The sequence below is a fragment of the Fukomys damarensis genome, unplaced genomic scaffold (genome assembly GCF_012274545.1).
Source record: "Fukomys damarensis isolate Sample0158 unplaced genomic scaffold, DMR_v1.0_HiC HiC_scaffold_14, whole genome shotgun sequence".
Classification (NCBI taxonomy): domain Eukaryota; kingdom Metazoa; phylum Chordata; class Mammalia; order Rodentia; family Bathyergidae; genus Fukomys; species Fukomys damarensis.
The window spans coordinates 10,934,891-10,953,909 of record NW_022900926.1 but is presented as its reverse complement, the minus strand read 5'-3'; the positions used below and the strand labels follow the sequence as shown (position 1 = coordinate 10,953,909).

The following is a 19,019-nucleotide window of genomic DNA, read 5'->3' as shown; positions in this document are numbered from 1 at the left end:
AAGGCTTTCTAGCACAAGGTTAATTTCAAGGCAGTTTATCAAGGACTAAATTTTTTTGACCCACCAAGATGATGGTATGAGAAGATAAAAAGAAATGTCAAGGTTAGCTCTCTATTTTCCAAATAACAGGATCTAATCCTATTTTAGGGGAATAAGGATATGGGGTTAAGTGGGGATTAGATGGTAACAGACAGCTGGAAAATAGTATCGAGACTAGCTGTCCTTAACCAGCATAAAATATGTTGTCATCCTTTAGTCAACATTTTCTTCCAGGATATGACTTCGACAGCATTTCTACAAACTACGTTCGTTTATTCATTTTTAAGTCAGTCTGCAAAGACATTCTAATTCTTAATATCTAAAGTTATAGTTAATGGATTTTTTTGCATTTATCCATTAAGTACATCTGGCATTCTCAGCCATGGCTCTTGAATAAATGATTTCTTGATGAAAACATAACTGAAGCAAAAGTGATGTTGGAAAATTAGAATCTACCTAGAACTCATAGGAATAGTCACAACCAACTTACTCAGTTCTTATTAATGAGCTCACATAGAACTGAACCAATTTGGCCGATTCACATTATTTAGTACTGAGAGCTGGGTCTGAATTTGGTACCTCTACTCCACACTTGGGTACCCTACTAAATCTTTCATTCTCTGAATATGACAACCAATGGAAGAACTTAAAAGTAAAGCACAGTTTTAATTGGGACACAAACATTTTGTATTCATTTTGAAAAAAAGATCATGCTTTCCAAAGATAAATAAAACCCAAAATTATAGCCTCAACATACAACCATCTCCATTACAGAATTAAGCAGCCAGTTCTAGTACATCAGAGAACATTTGTTTTAAAAAGCTTATAGCCAATGCTTTAAGAAGGAAGCACTGGTAAAAATAGTTTTAAAATATATAGCCTTGGAAAATGACATTGTTTAAAACATTAAAACCTTGTTTCAGAAGTTCCTCGCTTTAGGTTGTTACTCAAAAACTCATCGTGTTCAAAGCTCAAATTATTATGAGATCTTGAAATCATCAGAAGCTTCTCCTTATTGGTAAAATCTTTTTTGATTGCTGCTTGGGGCACAAGCAACCTATCCATCGGGTCTTCTTTATTCTCCAGTTTCATGTATCCCTTGCTGTTGCTCCGATCAAGCCGAGGCCAACTGGGATGTTTCCGCTGTTCAGCCTGGACAGTTAGGGTGGAGGGACCCCTCTCTAAGTCTAGGGATTTGGAGTGTGAGGAGAGCAGATGCAAGGATGTGTTGGATCCAAACTGTCTTCTAGCAGCTCCAGGTGACAAGAGCTGTCCAGCCCCAGGTCCGAGGGCCACCGAGGACTTGTACTGGCTGGACAGTGACTCCCCAATGGAATTATTCCTTGGGAGCCCCATGCTGACGGGCTGGAAGGATTCGCCCATGTTGGGTAGAGGGACCACAAGGGAATCCATCGACAAATTCCTCGACCTGCTCTTGAGGTTATCAGCATCCTCCGTGATGTTATCTATACTGGGCTCATCGATAACACAGTTATTAAGTTTGATCACAGGCAATGTAAAAGCACTGATGGACGATGACACAATGGACTTGGTCTCGCATTTCTTAGAGCCACTGGTCTTATCGTCAGTGGTCTTGGAAGGAGGTGGATAAAGGCCGAAGACCGAGACAGAGCTGTCAGAGAGCAGCGGGGGTACGAGATGCCCCAAACCCTTACTTTCATTGAGCATGAGTTCATCCTCCTCCACAGAGCTATCCATCCGGAAGCTGCCCCGCAAACCTGAGAAGGAGGTGACCGTGTTTGCTGCCAATCTTGAGGCGCAGGAGCTCCCGTTCTGCTTCACTTCTGGCTCCCCCAACAAGCCAGAGTAAAGGCCGTTCAAATGCTTCTGCTCCTTGACTCTCAGCGTGTGGATGTCAATGACTGTGGAGTAGATGTCCCTCATGTGTATGATTTTGGTTTCCTTGTCTCGGTTCTCATGCAGAATGGCATTTGCACAGATAAAGATGAAAATGCCGATCCCCATGGTGAAGGGGCCCAGCATTTTCATTTTATCTGAATGTAAATGCTGCTCAAAGAAGCGAACCACCACACCACCCTGGTTCCGAATGACCTGAGTTTCATTTGTTGACAGTGTTGTTTCAGCATCGATGAAATGTTCTTTTTGGGGCCAATATCCAAGGACAGCCATTGCTATCCCTATGATGGAGATAAGCACTCCTAAAATGAGGAAGAAACCAGATGGGGAATAAAGCCGGATTTTGCCACGAACAACCACAACGTCGGCCCGGGGCCGCCTCCTGACCGGTTTCTTCTCCTCCGCGGCAGGAGAGGGGCTAAGGTTGACATGGTGCTGGGATCGGGCAGAGTCTTGTCTCTTCAGGGCCGCCAGGCCAGTGATCACCCCACCAGTGGCTATCATAGCTTGGCCTTTGTTCTGCAAAGAAAGAAAACAGGCGATGACCAAAATACATTCCTGGGGTAGGCTCAGCAGTTCAGTTCAACAACTGCTCGCATCAGATCTCTGTTGCTGCTGTTGTTTCAAGTGATTAAATGGGACAGAAGAATATGTCTTTAGGGACACCTCTGATAGAAGTTTTGTTGACAGACTAATGTAAACTTCTGGAAATTCCATTTTGCGGCTGGATGAAGTGTTCCTAGTATTGATGAAAAGTGAACTGAAGGTATACTTTGTTTAAATAATTTTATCACATTATATAAAGGAGTGGCCTACTCACAAGTTTATCTTTCTCTGTTTCTCTCTCTCTCTGACTACACACCACACACACACACACACACACACACACCCCTATCACTATTTCAGTTATTTTGAAAAAATGGAAGGATAGAGTATTTAACAGGCCAAATACAAGCCCCACAAAGACGATGCACTGCAGCAATCTGGGCGTCTGTGACTACTCTTGTGAAAGTCATCAGTGAACTCTTCACGCCCCTATCCCCTGCCCCCATTTTTGTCTTCCTTTTTTCTCTGCTCCTGTGCATATTACTGTCCCACCCTCTTCAAACTCCCTCTTCTCCAGATGTTAATGACACCAAATCCCAGTTCTGCCTTGACCTCACACAGAATATGATTTCCATTTGGCTCTTCTTCCCTCATCGAGGGGTAAACCACCTTTCCCCCACAGGCCCGTCCTCGGCTGCCTTCTCTGACCCACGCTCCTCCGCCTTCACATCCACGCCTACACCTTCCACTGTTTCCTTTATGCTGATGAGTCCCAAGTCCACATTCCAGGTCATATCCTGAGTTTCAATTCCACATTTCCAACTGCCCCCTCAGGAACACGTGCATATCTGTGCACTGCTAGCAAGACTGAACCCCCCTTCCACCAGCTGTCCCTCTTGCCTTGTCTGACTCTTAATGGGGTCAGTGCCCAGGGTTGGCTCTTTACAGTTATCCTTAACTCCCCCCCTTCGACTTCCTCTCCTCTTCCAAGCAGGTCCTAACTCTTATCCACCTCTCTGTTGCAATTTGCTCTTCCCAGCCTAGTGTGGCTTTCCTTAACTCCACACTGATGGTCAGAATAAATTCCCAAGCTCCCCAAATATCTCTTCCAAACTGCAGTTTCTCTTATTTTACAGACAAGATGATAAGCACATGGCAGATTAACTGTCCTATGACCTACATCTGAAATGCTTCAATGAGTGAAATAATGGGGGGAATATTCCCCACTATCTGAGTTTAATCTGGGGTTCTGGACTAAGTCTAACTTTACCTCTGTTTGCTTTAATTTGCATGCAGCTGAAACACAAACAGTATTTATTGCTTCTCACTCATCCTCTGCTTGTATTGCCCCTGAGCCTCTGTTAAGAATGGCCCAGTGGTCCTGTCCAGATTGCTCCCCAGCCAGCCGCCATCTTTGCATCTTGACCTCTGGCTGGTCATCAAAGCTCATACTCTACTTCCTTTACAAGATCTCTGAATGACTCAGCTCACATCCCACGCAGGCTGTCATTCCTCAGAGCATTTGAGCAAGATTTCTTTATGGCACTTGACATATAATGTTTTAATCTTTCCACTTCTCTGGTAAAAATTCAAATGTATTTCATATTTTTGTATTGCACCTTGCATACAGCCAGTATCCAAGAAATATCTGCAAGAAAAGAATCACTAAATTTGCTGGAAGATAAGTTAGGCAGAACTCTTGAAGACATTGGCATAGGAAAAGACTTTATGAACAAATGCACAGTAGCATGGGAACTAGAAGAAAGAATCAACAACTGGGATGTCACCTTATTAAAACCTTCTGCACTGCAAAACAAACCATCAACAGAACTAAAAGACAATCTACAATGTGGAAAAAAAATTTTACCAGCTGCTCCTCAGATAAAGGACTATTATCTAGAATATATAAAGGACTCAAAAAAATCAGCCACCCCAAATATAAAGACCCAATTCAAAAATGAGCATCTGAAATGAACAGTCATTTCTCAGACAAAGAAGTAAAAGCAGCAAGTAAATACATGAAAAAATGTTCCATATCACTGGTCATTCGAGAGATGCAGATGAAAACAACACTGAGATTCCACCTCACCCCACAAAGAATGGTTGCTATCAAGAAATTAACCAATAACAAATGTTGGCGGGGTTGTGGGGAGAAAGAAACCCTTCTCCATTGTTTGTGGGAGTGCAGACTGGTGCAACCACTATGGAAAGCAATGTGGAGATACCTCAAAGAGCTGGGATTAGAAGTTACATTTGACCCAGCCATCCCTCTGCTGGGCATGTTTCTAAAAGAATTAAAAGAATCATATCACAGTGATATATGTGCACTTATGTTTATAGCGGCACAGTTTGTAATAGCTAAAACTTGGAAACAGCCCATTTGCCCATCAGTTGGAGACTGGATAAAGAAGATGTGTTTTTTCTATAAATGGAATACTACTCAGCCATAAAGAATGAGAAATCAGAGTCATTCATAGAAAAATGGATGAATATTGAGGATATACTCCTAAGTGAAATAAATAAGTCACACATGTATAAAGACCTAATGGTTTCTCTGCTGTGAAAAACTATAATGGTACATTAAATCCTAATGATATAATTGACAATGTGAAATTGGAAGAAAAGGGCTAAAGGTGTAGGGGAAGTGGGAAGGGTAGGGGAAAGGTAATAAGGGAAAAGAAAAAAAATCTTGAGAAGATGAAAAAATGGAAATAAAGTATTTGTAAATAGGGAAGGGAGGAGGGGGTGAAGGGAGGTCAGGGACAATGGGAAAAGTAACTGTACTGTATATCTAAAATGTATCAATAAACTCAATGAGAAAAAAGAAAGAAAGAAAAAGGGCCAGGGATTTAGCTCAGTGGTTCTACTGCCTGCTTTGCAAGCTCAAGGACCCATGTTCAAACCCAGTACCCACCCCCCAAAAAATTTTTGCTAGACTTCTGAATAAATGAGTAATTTTTTTCCCTAGAATTTGCTGGATGACCATCGTATTACTGTATACATTTCTAGTCAAAAATAAGAGTCAGCAAAATTAGTTCCCAAACAAAAAGCTACATATTGTGAGCTGATAAAATTCCTTTTTTTATTATGAATAATCCTCAAACTGCCAAGTTTGGTTGGTAGGGAAATAAAGGATATTTTAAGACCCACAAGGTCTTTGGCAAATTTCTGAGAGGGTATCAAATGCCATCTTGAGCTCTCCTTTTGAATTCCTACTTATGATCTCTGAACTGTGTTTAAATAACAGGGTTGTGGATGATATGTACAGCTATAGCAAGCTGGTGAGTAAAGCCAGTCTTTAGTGGAATTATAATTACGATTAAAATAGTTTAATGTTGGAAGGACAAACTAAATTATAATCCATAGCTCCAGTCTATGCAGTTTATTAGAGTATGCATACAACAGCTTAGAACCTCTTCCAAAACTTGGCTAAAATAGTGTAGTGTCAACCTATGCTTTCTTGAACCCCAATCAGTTCCAAATGTTTGAAGAAAATACTTAAATTAGATAGCAGCCATCTAACCCAATTATTTCCATATAGCTGGATATGGATTTGCTCTGAAATCTTTCTGAATAAATGGATTTTGGAAAGAAAGGGAAACAAAGGCAAAAAAAAAAAAAAGCCTTTCATTTGGTTCAGCAACCACAAGGAACTGCATTCCACACAGTCCTCCACCACCCGTTAAAACATTTTCTACTGGCATTGCCATTTTCTATTCCTCAGTTGACAGAGAAAAAGGGGCTGGAACAGAAGAGCACATTTTAAGAATGATGTGAGTATAGACAGTTGGCAAAGAGCGGGAGTGGCCAGCTTTCTATGTGAGGAGAGTGGACTAGACAGGAAGAAGAAGCAGGGTAGTTTAACAGCGCAAACATTTATAGAAAATGAGACCCACAGCAGTTCAGAAATAAAAAAGGAGAACACGAGGGGTTTTAGGAAATCACAGTCACCTCAGCAACATCCCCACAAATCACCAAACTGAGGTCTGGTGCCCAGTCCCCTCCTTTAATATGGTTCACAACATTCAACGCTGGACAAGAACCTTTGTTATCTCTCAGGGACCCAAATGAGACCTCAAGGGAAAAGCACAGGTGAAGGAATTCAGTCACTCCTTCAAAGAGCTTGAAACCCAATGGAAGAGCTGATGTCCCTAGGTAGAACAGCATGAGGCGGCTCCCGGGATGGCAGGTTCCATCAGGAAGGACCTTTCTGCCAGGCTTCATGGAGCCGGTAGCAGTATTTTCACATTGATCACAGTGAATAATCACATTCGTGTCCTTCCTTTTGGAGAGGGTCCAGGAAAAGAATGCAGGCTGGGGAACAGGAGCGTGGCCTGTCTGCACGTCTAGGGACAACAAGAAAGAGTCTGGGCTGGGGGATGAGCTATTGCAATGCTTGGCTTTCACGGGCATCTGCCGTGGAGTTGGAGTATGACACAAACACTGTTGTCGCGAGTTTGGGAAAATCAGTCTCAGTCAGTAGATGAAAGCAGTCACGAGGGACTGATGTTGGGAAACCACAGCAGATACCAGAGGCAGTTTAACCGAAGCCTAGAGAAGCCGTGAAACCAGAGCGAGAGAAACTCTCAAAAGTTGTGTTGTGCTTCTCAGGTCTGGTTCCCCTGCATGTATTATAAACCTGACATCCAGAGCTTCGCCTAAACTTTTGGAAGTTGCAGAAAGCACAGAGCAAAGCCTTGTGCTATTCTAATCCAGACAGCCTCCTTAATGGGCATTATCAGTTTACACATTCATTCATAAAAACATAACTTGTGTTGCATTAAGAGGACTCAAATAGGTTTCCTGGCCTGAAAAATAGAGTGAGCAGTATCTTTTTGATGAGGTCATTCAATTAGTTGTCTAACTGGAGAGTGAGCCACACTGAGTGTTTCCATATTACCCCCAAAGATATATGACTTTTGGCAAGAGTCAAGCTAAAACAAATATTGTACATATTCTAACTTGGGGATACCTATTGATCGTGTTTTTCCATTGGTAGTGCTCATAAACCAGCCACAGTTTTAGTAGCAAGATGCAATTTAAAATTTGCAAAATATGCTTTCTTCCTCACTGTGCAAACCAGGACACTGCTGGGCCATGTACAGGCCTGTGCCATTTTGTAAGAATCTCAGACTCATTGTGGATCTCATTTGCCATTTTTCTTGCTGTAGAAGGATGTCGTCTCTTGCCTTCATCCAAATACTAATACTACCTCACCCTTACCTTTATCCTACCCTTACCCTTGTTTGTTCTACTCTTTTCAGCCAAAAGCTCTTTTTCTTTGCCTGAGAAGATTCCTGATTTGTGCACCAGTGTAACACTATACCCTACACAGTCCATTCAATTTTCAGGCTTATCCTCTCCTCCTTTTGCTCTGCTAGTCATTTTATAAGCCTCTTTGTTGTCTTTCACTCTTTTTATAGACCTAAGCACATTCTGGAATGTGCTTTTCTTGGCTCTAACCTGTACCATTTTTTAGAATTCTCATTTTCCTGGGAACTTATTCCTGTACATTTAAGATCTCCCCTGACCACTATTTTGGCCTCATTGTGAGCCTCTATACATCAGACATGGTTCCCTATGCATTGCACGCTTATACCTGAGAGAATAATTAAGTAGACGTGCAAAGTTGAGTGACTTCAGAAGTCTCTGAATGCAGATATTGCTTTTAGTCAACTAAGGCACAGGAAGGTTGTCTAAAATCCATTACTGGTTTAGCAGAAAGAACAGATTTAGACCTCAGCTTTTCAGACTCCCAACCCAAGGTTCTTCCTTCACAATGTGCTATTGTTTTACATGTAAGGCCAGCGCCTGGCTGGGTCTCTGGGGTGGATAAATGCTCGGTAAGTACCTGTTGACCAGAGGCCGACACGATGAATGTCTGAACATGATTGAGATGTATGAGGCATTAGGGACACAAGGCTAATGAAATTCAGTCCTTGATTTCAAGAAGTATGGAGTCTGGTGGAAAGTAGTCAAAGTAAATATTTAAAATGAAACTAACAGCTAGGATGGATTTCTGGGAACAGCTCTGAAAGCTCTGCCAATGCATCTGGAAGAACCAGGGGAAGCTTCCACGAAGCAGTGACAGCCCGTGGAGATTTGGCCCAAAGGTGGGAGTGTGCGATGCAGACAGATTCTAATTTATCCTTGCTCCCGACTGTCCTTACCCTTTGATTTTCATCATCTTCTCACTTGAAGTGTGCCTAGTATTTTAGATATAACTGACACTAGCTTATTAAACTATTTGAATTTTTATTCTTATTCAGAGGTTAGCAATCTCACCAGAATGCAAAACTCTCTGCCCAAAGAAAGTAAAAATTAATCTATGCGTCCAGGACCAAATAAAAGCATTATATAAAACTCCATGTGGTATCCGCAAATGTGACGGATGGAAATATTTTCTGTTCAAGCTGCAGCAACTTGAGGACTTTCTTCCCAGTAAAGACATTTTAAACTTTTAGAATAGGATTTTGAATCTTTATCCTTACCAGAGTTGAATCTTACAAACCTCACAAATAACAAGAGAATGCAAACAATCTTTGAAAAGCTAGCTCAATAGTTGGGCACTGTGATAAGAAAGACAGGAGCCCACATCCTTTCTTTGCCCCTGGGAAGACATGCAACCTTGGATAAATTGTTTTAAACACTTACCTCAGTTCCTCCATTTGTAAGTGGCAAAAGGCTCTTTAAAATGCCAGAAGACCTGAGGGCCTTAAACCTATGCACCACTGAATAACCACACTTGAACAACTAATGAAACTCTTGTATCCTCACTTCACTCATCTGTAAAATGGGGATAGGGACAATCCCTACACTGCCGTCCTGCCACAGAGATAATGGTGACAAAGCACAGGTCAGCACCTGGTAATTCATGCCTGGATTAGTGACATCAGCTATAGCTGACTCTATGGTCCTTTTTAAGAATAAAATGAAGTAACACACATATTTCTGAGAGTCTTGATTGTAAAAAGTTCTCAACAACCAATGGCTGTTGATAACTTTACATTGTTCATATTATTAATTCTTTCATTGCTCAAGCAAGGTAAATCAAAAATATATTTTAGCTGGGGATGCAGCTCAGTGATAGAGCATGTGCCTAGCATGTGCAAGGCCATGGGTTTCCCCTGCACCAAATCAATCTGTCGAAAAATATACATATATTAATATGATAAATTAAATAACTCTACTCACTGTTCTTGGAGAAGAAGTTATGACTGAAAAATTTTCCATGGACTTACAGAGTGAAAAATTGAATGGAGAGCCAGGAATGGTGGGGAATGCCTATAATCCCAGCCTGAGCAACTGAGTGAATTAGCAAGACTCTATCTCGAAAGGAAGGAAGGAAGGAAGGAAAGAAGGAAAGAATGAAGGAAAAAGAGAGAGAGAGAGAGAAATTAAGAAAGAGAGAAAGGCAGGCAGGCTAGCGACATATAACTCAGTGCGAAGGCCCTAGGATCAATCCCCAAACCACATGAATCTGGATGGAGAAGGTGTATTTTAGTGGAAGAAGCACAAATAGTTTGATAATTGCAAGCTGAGTTTATAGAAGAGAGACATTATAGAAAAAAATAAAGCACAGCTTACTTTTTAATGCATCCTATTTTATTCTTTCAGATTTGGAGGTGCCTTAACACATGAGAACCATAGTAAAAACAAGGAAGGAAACCCCAGTCCAGTGCATCTAATGCTTTATTACTTTTCATAGTGCAACTGGACCAATGCGTGAATGATCTGATCAATTCTGCAAGCATCATTCTGTTGCCATTGGGACACTTTGGCACAAAACTGAAAACAGAGGGACAGGCAGCCTGAGGAGAGAAGGCCCAGGTAAAGGGATGTCATAAAGGTGATACAATGTACAAATTTTAAAATTTGCAAATGTTAAATCTCCGTGAGTCTTCCTTGGGGAGAATGGCTCCTTAATATTCAGTACAGCTCTCTATTCAAAGGAATGCTGGAGCTAAAAGGAAATATTGAAAGTTTAGGCAATTAGCAGAATGATTCTCAAATCATTAAATGTAACTTTATGGTCAGGCACATCATGAGCATGCAGATAATGCTAGGAATAAGGAAAGCACTTGCAAATCTATAAGTGTTCTTTGTGCGTAATTCCCTCAAACCTGCCAGCCTGGAATGATGTAAAATATGGGCTCAAACCAATTATGAGCCATGCAACAATGACATGGAACAACTGCTCTCCAAGGACTAAAAGCCATGAAGCCCTGAACACAGAAGCCTCCAGAAGAGCCAATAGCAGATCCATAATGAGCTCAGAAAACACCCTGCTGGGACCCTGTGGGAGGCATTTTCTGCAAGAACAGAAAAAAATTAGAAGCCTATTTTCCCCAAAGTAGAAATACGCTTCCTGCCCTGCATCGAAACTTTTCAAATCTGGACATACTCTTCACAATAACTGTCACATTCCCCACAGGAAGGGACTTAACCTTGGGAAAAGATGCCACCGCTAAAGCAGTCCCTAATTCACCACACTGTGGGATACTAGATGAGACATCCACGCTAAAGAGTTGAGGCATAAAAAAAATCAGAATTTGGACTTTTTACTAAGACCCCTCCACTGCAGAACATAGGCAGTAACCTCAACTTAGAGATATAGTGACTATGTTTTTGCTGACAACATTGGGAAATGATACTCTAATAAGAATTAATGTTCTTCACAATGATTTTACACCCAAAAAAATCTGGAGCATACTGTTGACACCTGTGCAGGACTGAGGAAAAACTGGAAGGCAAGACTAATTTCAATTGTAGTTGTTCCACTTGTGTAAGTCTCCCACTTCTGCAAGCAACACATCTGTGTCAATACTATTAAAGCTGCTGAAGGCCTTATATTCTTTGCTGCAAATAGGAAACCAACCTCCCTTGCCAAAACAAATCCACCACCTAAATTACCATGAGCTGTGCCATCTTTTATTCCACTGCACCATGCTGTTCAATGCATTTCTTAAAAAGTTTTCTAGCCTTTGGAAGCTCAATTAATAATAAAGCCTTTTTAAAAATTCTGTAGAAACCATTAAGCGATTAGGAAATGGTTCAAATTACACCATTTCTGCTGGAGAATTTCACACCCCCCACCAAGTAAAATCAAAGCAGGTTTGCCCATAATGCAAGGTGCAAAGAGGTACAGAGTGGGGCCCTGGGAGGGGAGGCGAGACTAAACTCCCCACCACTCACAAAAGGGATAAATCTATTAGGCTTGGAAATATGGAAGTCTTTTAGTATTTAAGGGGAATATTTCATGGGTGCAGTTTACCAGAGAAATCCCACTGGTAAAAATGTAATGGTAAACATATTGAAGAAAAAAAGAAAAGAAAAACAAAACAGGGATGTCATGAAGTATGAGTGACTATTTCTGTTTTCATTTTCTTTCTCTTTTCCTACAAGTACAGGTTAGTAGCAGCAAGGTGAATTGAGGGAAACACAGATTTTTAGATTTCCAGTTGTAGAAAAGTGTTCGTCAGTCTATTTCTTGTCTGTTATCTATTTGGATAATAGATACAATTATCCATCTTTCTCTTATCTATTTTACTATTAGACTGAATACTTGTGTCTCCCAGCCCCAATCCATATGTTGAAATCCTAGTCCCTGAGGAGGGGGGTTGGCATAGAGCACTTATGATTGGAATAATTATGTCTTAGTCCATTCTGTGTTGCTACAAACCTGAGACTGGGTAATTTATAGAAAGGAAGTATGTTTTTATATTTCTAGAGCCCAAGAAGACTAAGACCTGGGTGCTGTATCCTGCTGCATCCTAACTAAGCAGAAGGCATCACATACTAACTCAGCCCTTCCTCCTCTTCTTACAAAGCCACATGTCCCATGATCACAAACAGCACTGTAAAGTCCCTCCTTCAAAATACCATCAACCTTTGCATTTAGGAATTAAGTTTCCAGCACATGAACCCTTAGTGTATATGTTCAAACCACAGCACCTTATAAAAGAGGCCCCAGGGAGCTCCCTCACCCATGCTACCATGTTAAGACACAAAAACACAACAGTCTATGAACCAGGCAACAGGCTCACTGGATATTGAACTCACTGGTGCCTGATTGTCGACTTCCCAGTTTGCAGAACTGTGCAGTGTAAAATCTCTGTTGTTTTTAAGCCATACAGTATATGATATTTTTGTTGTAGCAACCCAACTGAGCCAAGGTAATCCTCATAAAAGAACAACTGGCAGTACAAGGTGAAGCAGAAGTTTACCTGCCCTATGGTTTCTCTAATTTCTCTTCTCAGAGGTGAGCATGATGGATTTCTTGTAGGTATTTTCAGAGAAGGGCAGAGACTATCTTCTGACTTCTTTCTTTTTTAGAACTGATTTACACAGGCTGTTTCTACATTGAGTAAATCAGCCTTCTAGTAGTGTAATATGTTTAATCTTCTAAACTTTTTTATTGTTTCTTTTAGCCAACAGAATATTTCAGTTTTGTTTTATTAACTTTATCCTCAAGTTCATTGATGGCTTTATATAATCATTAGTAACACTTTCCGCAATCTAAGATTATATATGAAAAGTTGTCCTGTTTCCTTTAGGTAATTTTGGGTTTAATGTAGCTGAAATTTCTGCATTTGAGGCACCTGAAATTTCTTCTTGTATAAGATTCCAGGTAGAGATCTAACTTTTATTTATAGGTAATCAATCTTGCCTCCCCTAATTTGAAATGCTATCTTTATAACATAACTACTTTCATATATTTGTACTTTATAACACACCTACTATGCATTTGGGTCAATATAAAGACTTACCACTTTGTTACATTAATGTCTGTGACAGAACTAAATTGACATAACTTTTAGAATTATACTATATACTTGAATATCTGGTAAGACTAATCTATTCTCTTTATTCCTCTTTGTCAAAAGCTCTTGCCTATTCTTATATTGTCCATTTTACAAATGAATTTTAGAATGTGATTTTTAAATATCTGGTTAGTAATTTTTATTGGGATCATACTAAATCCATTCATAAATACAGGAAAAATGGACACTATACTGTTACAGCAGTTTATCTAAAAAGATGTTTTATTTTATGTTATGTTTTGTTTGTTTTTTTTTTTTGGTACCAGGGATTGAACTCAGGACCTTCCATTTGCAAGCAGGTGGTGGCACCACTAAGCTAAATCCCCAGCCTCCTTCTCATTTCTTATTACCTTTATTTCTTGAGTACTGTCATTATGTCCTAGCATGCTTTCTTTTATTATCATTTCTATCTTTAAGAGATTGTCTGGATGTCCACTGATTTTGTACACTAACTTTGTGCTAAGCTACTTCACTAAACATGATAAAGTTTTAAAAGTATTTATTTCATTCTTAGAGGTCCTATAAATGCAATTATATCACCAATATTTTTGCCTCTCTTTTCCCCATTTTAAACCAAAATTGCTATTTTCCAACTGTATTGCTTAGGGCCTCCAGCACAAAGGGGGAAATGTGGGTGTCCCTGCTGCCTGTGGATCCTCTACTGCTTCGCTCCTGAAGAGGACCTGTCAGTGCCTGTTTGATTAATGAGCGTCTCTACCTAGAATTCCAGGGAACAAAATTCACCACCTCAGAGTCCCTGCTGGAGGGGAAGTGCTTCACCAGGAGAAGACAGAGCACTTGAAGAGGGTGGACGAGAGAAGAAAAGAAGGAAGGAGAGAAAGTGAAGGATAAAGTAGGAAGATAAAAAGAAAGCTGTGTGAGGGAGGAAATTGTGAGTTATTCATGACAATGTTAAATATCTGGAAGCATGAATAACAATTATGTTTTCTCAAATGTCCCTATTTCTTTCCACCTCTTAAAAGAATTAATCTATAGATAGGAGTTTTCCTGCTAGAATTATTGGGATTACTGGATAATTTACCAATTATATGAATAGAAAGGGAAACAATGAGAAGGAATGATTAAAAAGAATGCTTAAAAGACCTCAGCAGCAGACCTGTAAGAGTCTGGACCTGGCCTACAGGTCTTGGGCCAGCTGCCCAACCTTGGTGGTGGACCAGAAAGAGGACTGCAGCCCCCCTACACCCAGGTGCTGCCAAACTCCTCTGGCCTCCTGGTTGTGCTGGTACCTGGATTCACATCACAGAAGCATGGTGGGGGGGGTACCATAAAGGCCATTTTCCTGAGCTCTAGCCTTGATTTTGATTTAATTCACACAGTTAAAGGTGACAGATTAATAATTACCACAAACCATCATTTTCTAAACTGTGCTTTATGCTTTTGTGTTGCTGATTGTATCACTTGGGCTAAGATATGTGCTTGATCTAAGCAATTGTCATTCCTGGTATAATGAAAAAGAGACTGCCTCAGAGTCATTAGAGACTCAAATTCCAAAGACAAGCTATAACAGGCAGATCAAAATATTGACCCAGGTATCAAACTGATGACAGTACCACAATAAAAATAAAAATAGGAAGACATTCAAACAAGGCTCAAGCACAAACACAGAATTCCACCTTACCAAGGGAAAACTGTGGGGGAAATGAGGTGGAAAAGTGTGATAATCAGTCACTTGGACACCCTGAACTCATAGCACAGGAAGTAACAAAACAGATCAATCAGGCTCTAGAAAAATTCAAAAGAGAAATAACTTCCCAGATAACTACAGAGATGGTGAACAGAATGAATGACATAATTAGAGACTCTAGAACAGAAACAGACAAAAAAAAAAAAAAATGAGCTCAGGACCATGATAGAAGCCATGAATGCCCAATGTAGAAAAGAAATAGAATCCATGAAACAGATCCAAACAGATATCTAAGAGATTCAAAACTCTATTGAAAGTTTACATAACAGACTAAGCCAATCTGAAGACAGGATATCAGATATAGAAGACAGGATGGAGATCAGTGGCCATGAAAAGAAGGATCTCTTTAAAATAATAAGGGAACATGAGAAATCAATCCAAGAGGCAAAGAAGAACAACATAAGACTGATAGGAGTCCATGAAAAAGCAGGAGAAAGTACAAATGACATAAAAAACTGTTTACAGAATTAACGACAGAAAACTTCCCAAACAGAGCAAAAGAATTTGACATACAGGTAAGTGAGGCATATAGAACTCCAACTAGCTGTGATTAAAAAAATCTACACATAGACATATAATAACCAAGATCACAGAACAGAATAACAAGATACTACAAGCAGTTGGAGAAAAGGAACAAATCACATGCAAAGGAAAGCCCATCGGAATCACAGCAGACTTTTCAACACAAACCCTCAAGTCAAGGAAAGCCTGGAGTGAAGTATTTCAATCCTTAAAAAAAAACAACCTCCAACCTAGACTGATGTATCCTGCAAAACTATCTTTCAAAACTGATGGGGAAATAAGACATTTCCATGACAAAAGAACGCCTAAGGAACTTCATGAATACCAAACCAGCACTCCAAACAATTCTAAACCATTTCCTAGGAAAAGACAATGAAGGTCACAACACCATGAGGCCCAACACAGCAAACCAATCAGGCAAGGCAAGAAACTAAAAGGAGAGAGGGAAAAATTAAAAAGAGCCAACAACAGGACAATAAGATGACAATGATAAGTCAATACATATCAGTTATAACCATCAATGTTAATGGGGTTAATTCACCAAGAAAAGAAATAGACTGGCAGAATGGATTAAGAAGCAAAATCCAACTATATGCTGTATATAAGAAACACATCTAATTAAAAAAGAAACTCATAGACTGAAAGGAAAAGGAAGGAAAACAGTTCTCCATGAGACAGCAACCCGGAAAAAAGCAGGGGTAGCTATCTTATTTGCAGACAAAGTAAATTTCAAACCAAAACTAATTAAGAGAAACAAAGAAGGTCACTACATCCTTGTAAAGGGAACAGTCCAAGAGAAAGAGATGACAATCATAAATATATATGCACCAAATACTAATGCCCCCAACTATACAAAAGAAATATTAAGGGACATGAAAAACCAAATTAGTACTAAAACAATTGTAGTGGGGACCTAAATACCCCACTGCCACAAATAGACAGGTTGTCTAGACAAAAAAATCAATGATGAAATACTAGAACTGAACCAAGCTTTTGAACAAATGGACTTAAAAGATGTCTACAGAGAGTTCCACCCACAAAATAAGAATATACATTTTTTTTCAGCTGCACACAGGTCATTCTCCAAATATACCACATACTATAACTCAGAACATGTTTAAGTAAATGCAAAGGAGATGAAATTCTCATGTATATTATCAGACCATAGTGCAGTTAAACTGGAGATCAATAACAAAATAACCACAAGAACTTCACAAACACATGGAAATTGAATAACACTTACCTGAACAACGAATGGGTCACAGAGGAAACTAAAGAAGAAATTATGGCTGGGGATTTAGCTCAGTGATTCCAAAGCCTGGCTCACAAGTGCAAGGACATGAGTTCAGTCCCCAGTACCCCCCCTCAAAAAAAGAGAAGAAATTAGACAGTTTTTACAAAATAAATAACAATGCCAATACAACATACAGGAATCTATGGGACACAATGAAAGCAGTTCTACAAGGGAAATTTTAAGCAGTGAATGCCCACACTAGGAAAACAGAGTGAGCTCAAATAAACAATCTAATGCTGAACCTCAAGTTTCTAGAAAAAGAAGAGCAAGACAAACCCAAAGCTTGTACAAGGGAGGAAATTATAAAGATCAGAGCAGAAATGAATGCAATAGAGACTAAGAGAGTGATACAAAAGATCAATGAATCAAAGAGTTGTTTTTTGAAAGAATAAAATCGATAAAACCTTAGCCAACCTTATCAAAAAAGGAAAGAAAATGCTCAACTTTGAGCAATTAGGAATGAAAATGGTGAAATCACAACAGATCTAGCAGATATCCAGAAGATCATCAATACCTACTTCGAAAAACTGTACTCTAATAACAGGAGAAACGCAGAAGAAATGGTCAGATTTCTACATGGGTATGTAGTTTAGGGCAGGACTATCAGTGACAGGTTCCAGGAATCCACTTTATAGAATACAACTGTACTACTGACCTCCTGGCAAGGAAAATGCATGATTTTTATTTCATGTCCATCTTGAAACTGAAGTTACATACACAGAAAAAGAAAAAAAAAGATATCAAAGGCTGGAAAATAAGTATAAAAGGCAGATCAAACCAATACATATTTGGGGAGACCAAGTGTGTGTTTGCTAATTTAAGAACAAGAGTAGTATAGCCTTTCAGGCACAAATTCAAGACTCGAGGAAATAAGAAATGCAGATCACTAACTAGGTCAAAAAAAGCACAGGAAAGAGAGACTGACTTGTGAACACAGAAAACAACTGTGCCCACTTAACTACACCTGCAGTTATTGATTGTAAGGTAACATAAAGAATGACCTGAGAATGTGTTCCAGCCATCAAGGTGTTTATAACATGGACTCTGTCTAGGGCTAACCGTGGTCAATGTGAAGTGAACAGCAAGCATAAAGCCCTTCTCAGGGGGACCCGCTTTCCTGCACAGGGTCTTCCGGACTCATTCACAGGGCCCTTTCTGGCCTCCAGAGGGGGCGTGGCTTATTTTCTCCGTGCAAGATAAGTCTCACTGTCTTCTTGCCTTTCTTTGTGCCAGTCTGTCCAGGATCTTCTGTGCCTCTAACCTCACAACTCTGATTCGCAGATGGAAACAGGCTTGTTTCTTCAGCACATCCCCCAGTTTTTGAGTGATTTTTCTCCTAAAGCTTCCATGCAGCCACAGGGTGTCCCTGCAGGAGCCGGACAGCATGATGAGCCGTAGACCACCCCCTTCCCAGGCTTTTCTCTGCCTCATCTCAACCTGACGAATTAAGTTCATGTCTGACTTTATTTGCAGGCATTAGAGTCCTTGGGGTTTATTGAAAATCGATTTATACCAATGGAGAATTAAGGCTCTTTGACCTTAATTTTAAAAATGTCTCCAAACTTGATATTTTTTTCATCAAAATCAAAGGCTAGTATGGTTAGAATGGTGAGCTCTGGTGTGTGTAAAACTGTAAACATCTCTTGAGCATTGCTTTCCCACTTTTCAATCCCCAATGATATCAGACCCAGGACAGCCCAGACTTACTGTAATGCTATACACATTTTTTTAGAATTTACTGAAGTTACATACTAGACCACAAGTTTTACTTTCAACTCTTTGCGGATTAATAAATTTTTTATTGGCTTACTCATATATTGGCTCACTAAGTGCAAACCCCCTGAAAAGTTGTCCTCAACCTCCCTTTACAGATGAGCTAAGGGGCAGCGGTCTGTAATCTGTAAGGAAGCAGCGGTGCTGCAAGGCTCTCGGCTCACGATCTGATTGTGAGACTTCTGCAACCACTGCACCACTTCAAAACGAAGACGATGTAGAAAATTAAATGAACTGACCAGCCTGTTCAGGTTTCTATGCCTTTTGCAGTCAACTATACTCATAAGGCGTCTGGATTATTTTTGTGCTACTTTTTGAGTGATGAAAAACAAAAGGACTCTTCTTTCTCCTTAAATCTGCATAAGATAATGAAATCACATAATTAAGTAAATCAAATAACACTCTCAGTTCTTTCAGAGAGATGCTCATCATGGAT

General features: G+C 39.9%; 1 protein-coding gene across 1 annotated transcript in view; it reads right to left on the bottom strand.

Moving 5' to 3' along the window:
• Nucleotides 1-392: 392 nt before the first annotated feature.
• Nucleotides 393-19,019, bottom strand: part of Tmem200a (transmembrane protein 200A) — a 49,862-nt gene continuing 31,235 nt past the window's right edge. The window contains exon 2 of the mRNA XM_010639143.2: nt 393-2,436. Within this exon, the coding sequence (XP_010637445.1) occupies nt 946-2,421 (1,476 nt within the window). The 5' untranslated portion in view covers nt 2,422-2,436 and the 3' untranslated portion in view covers nt 393-945. The remainder of the gene's footprint in view (nt 2,437-19,019) is intronic.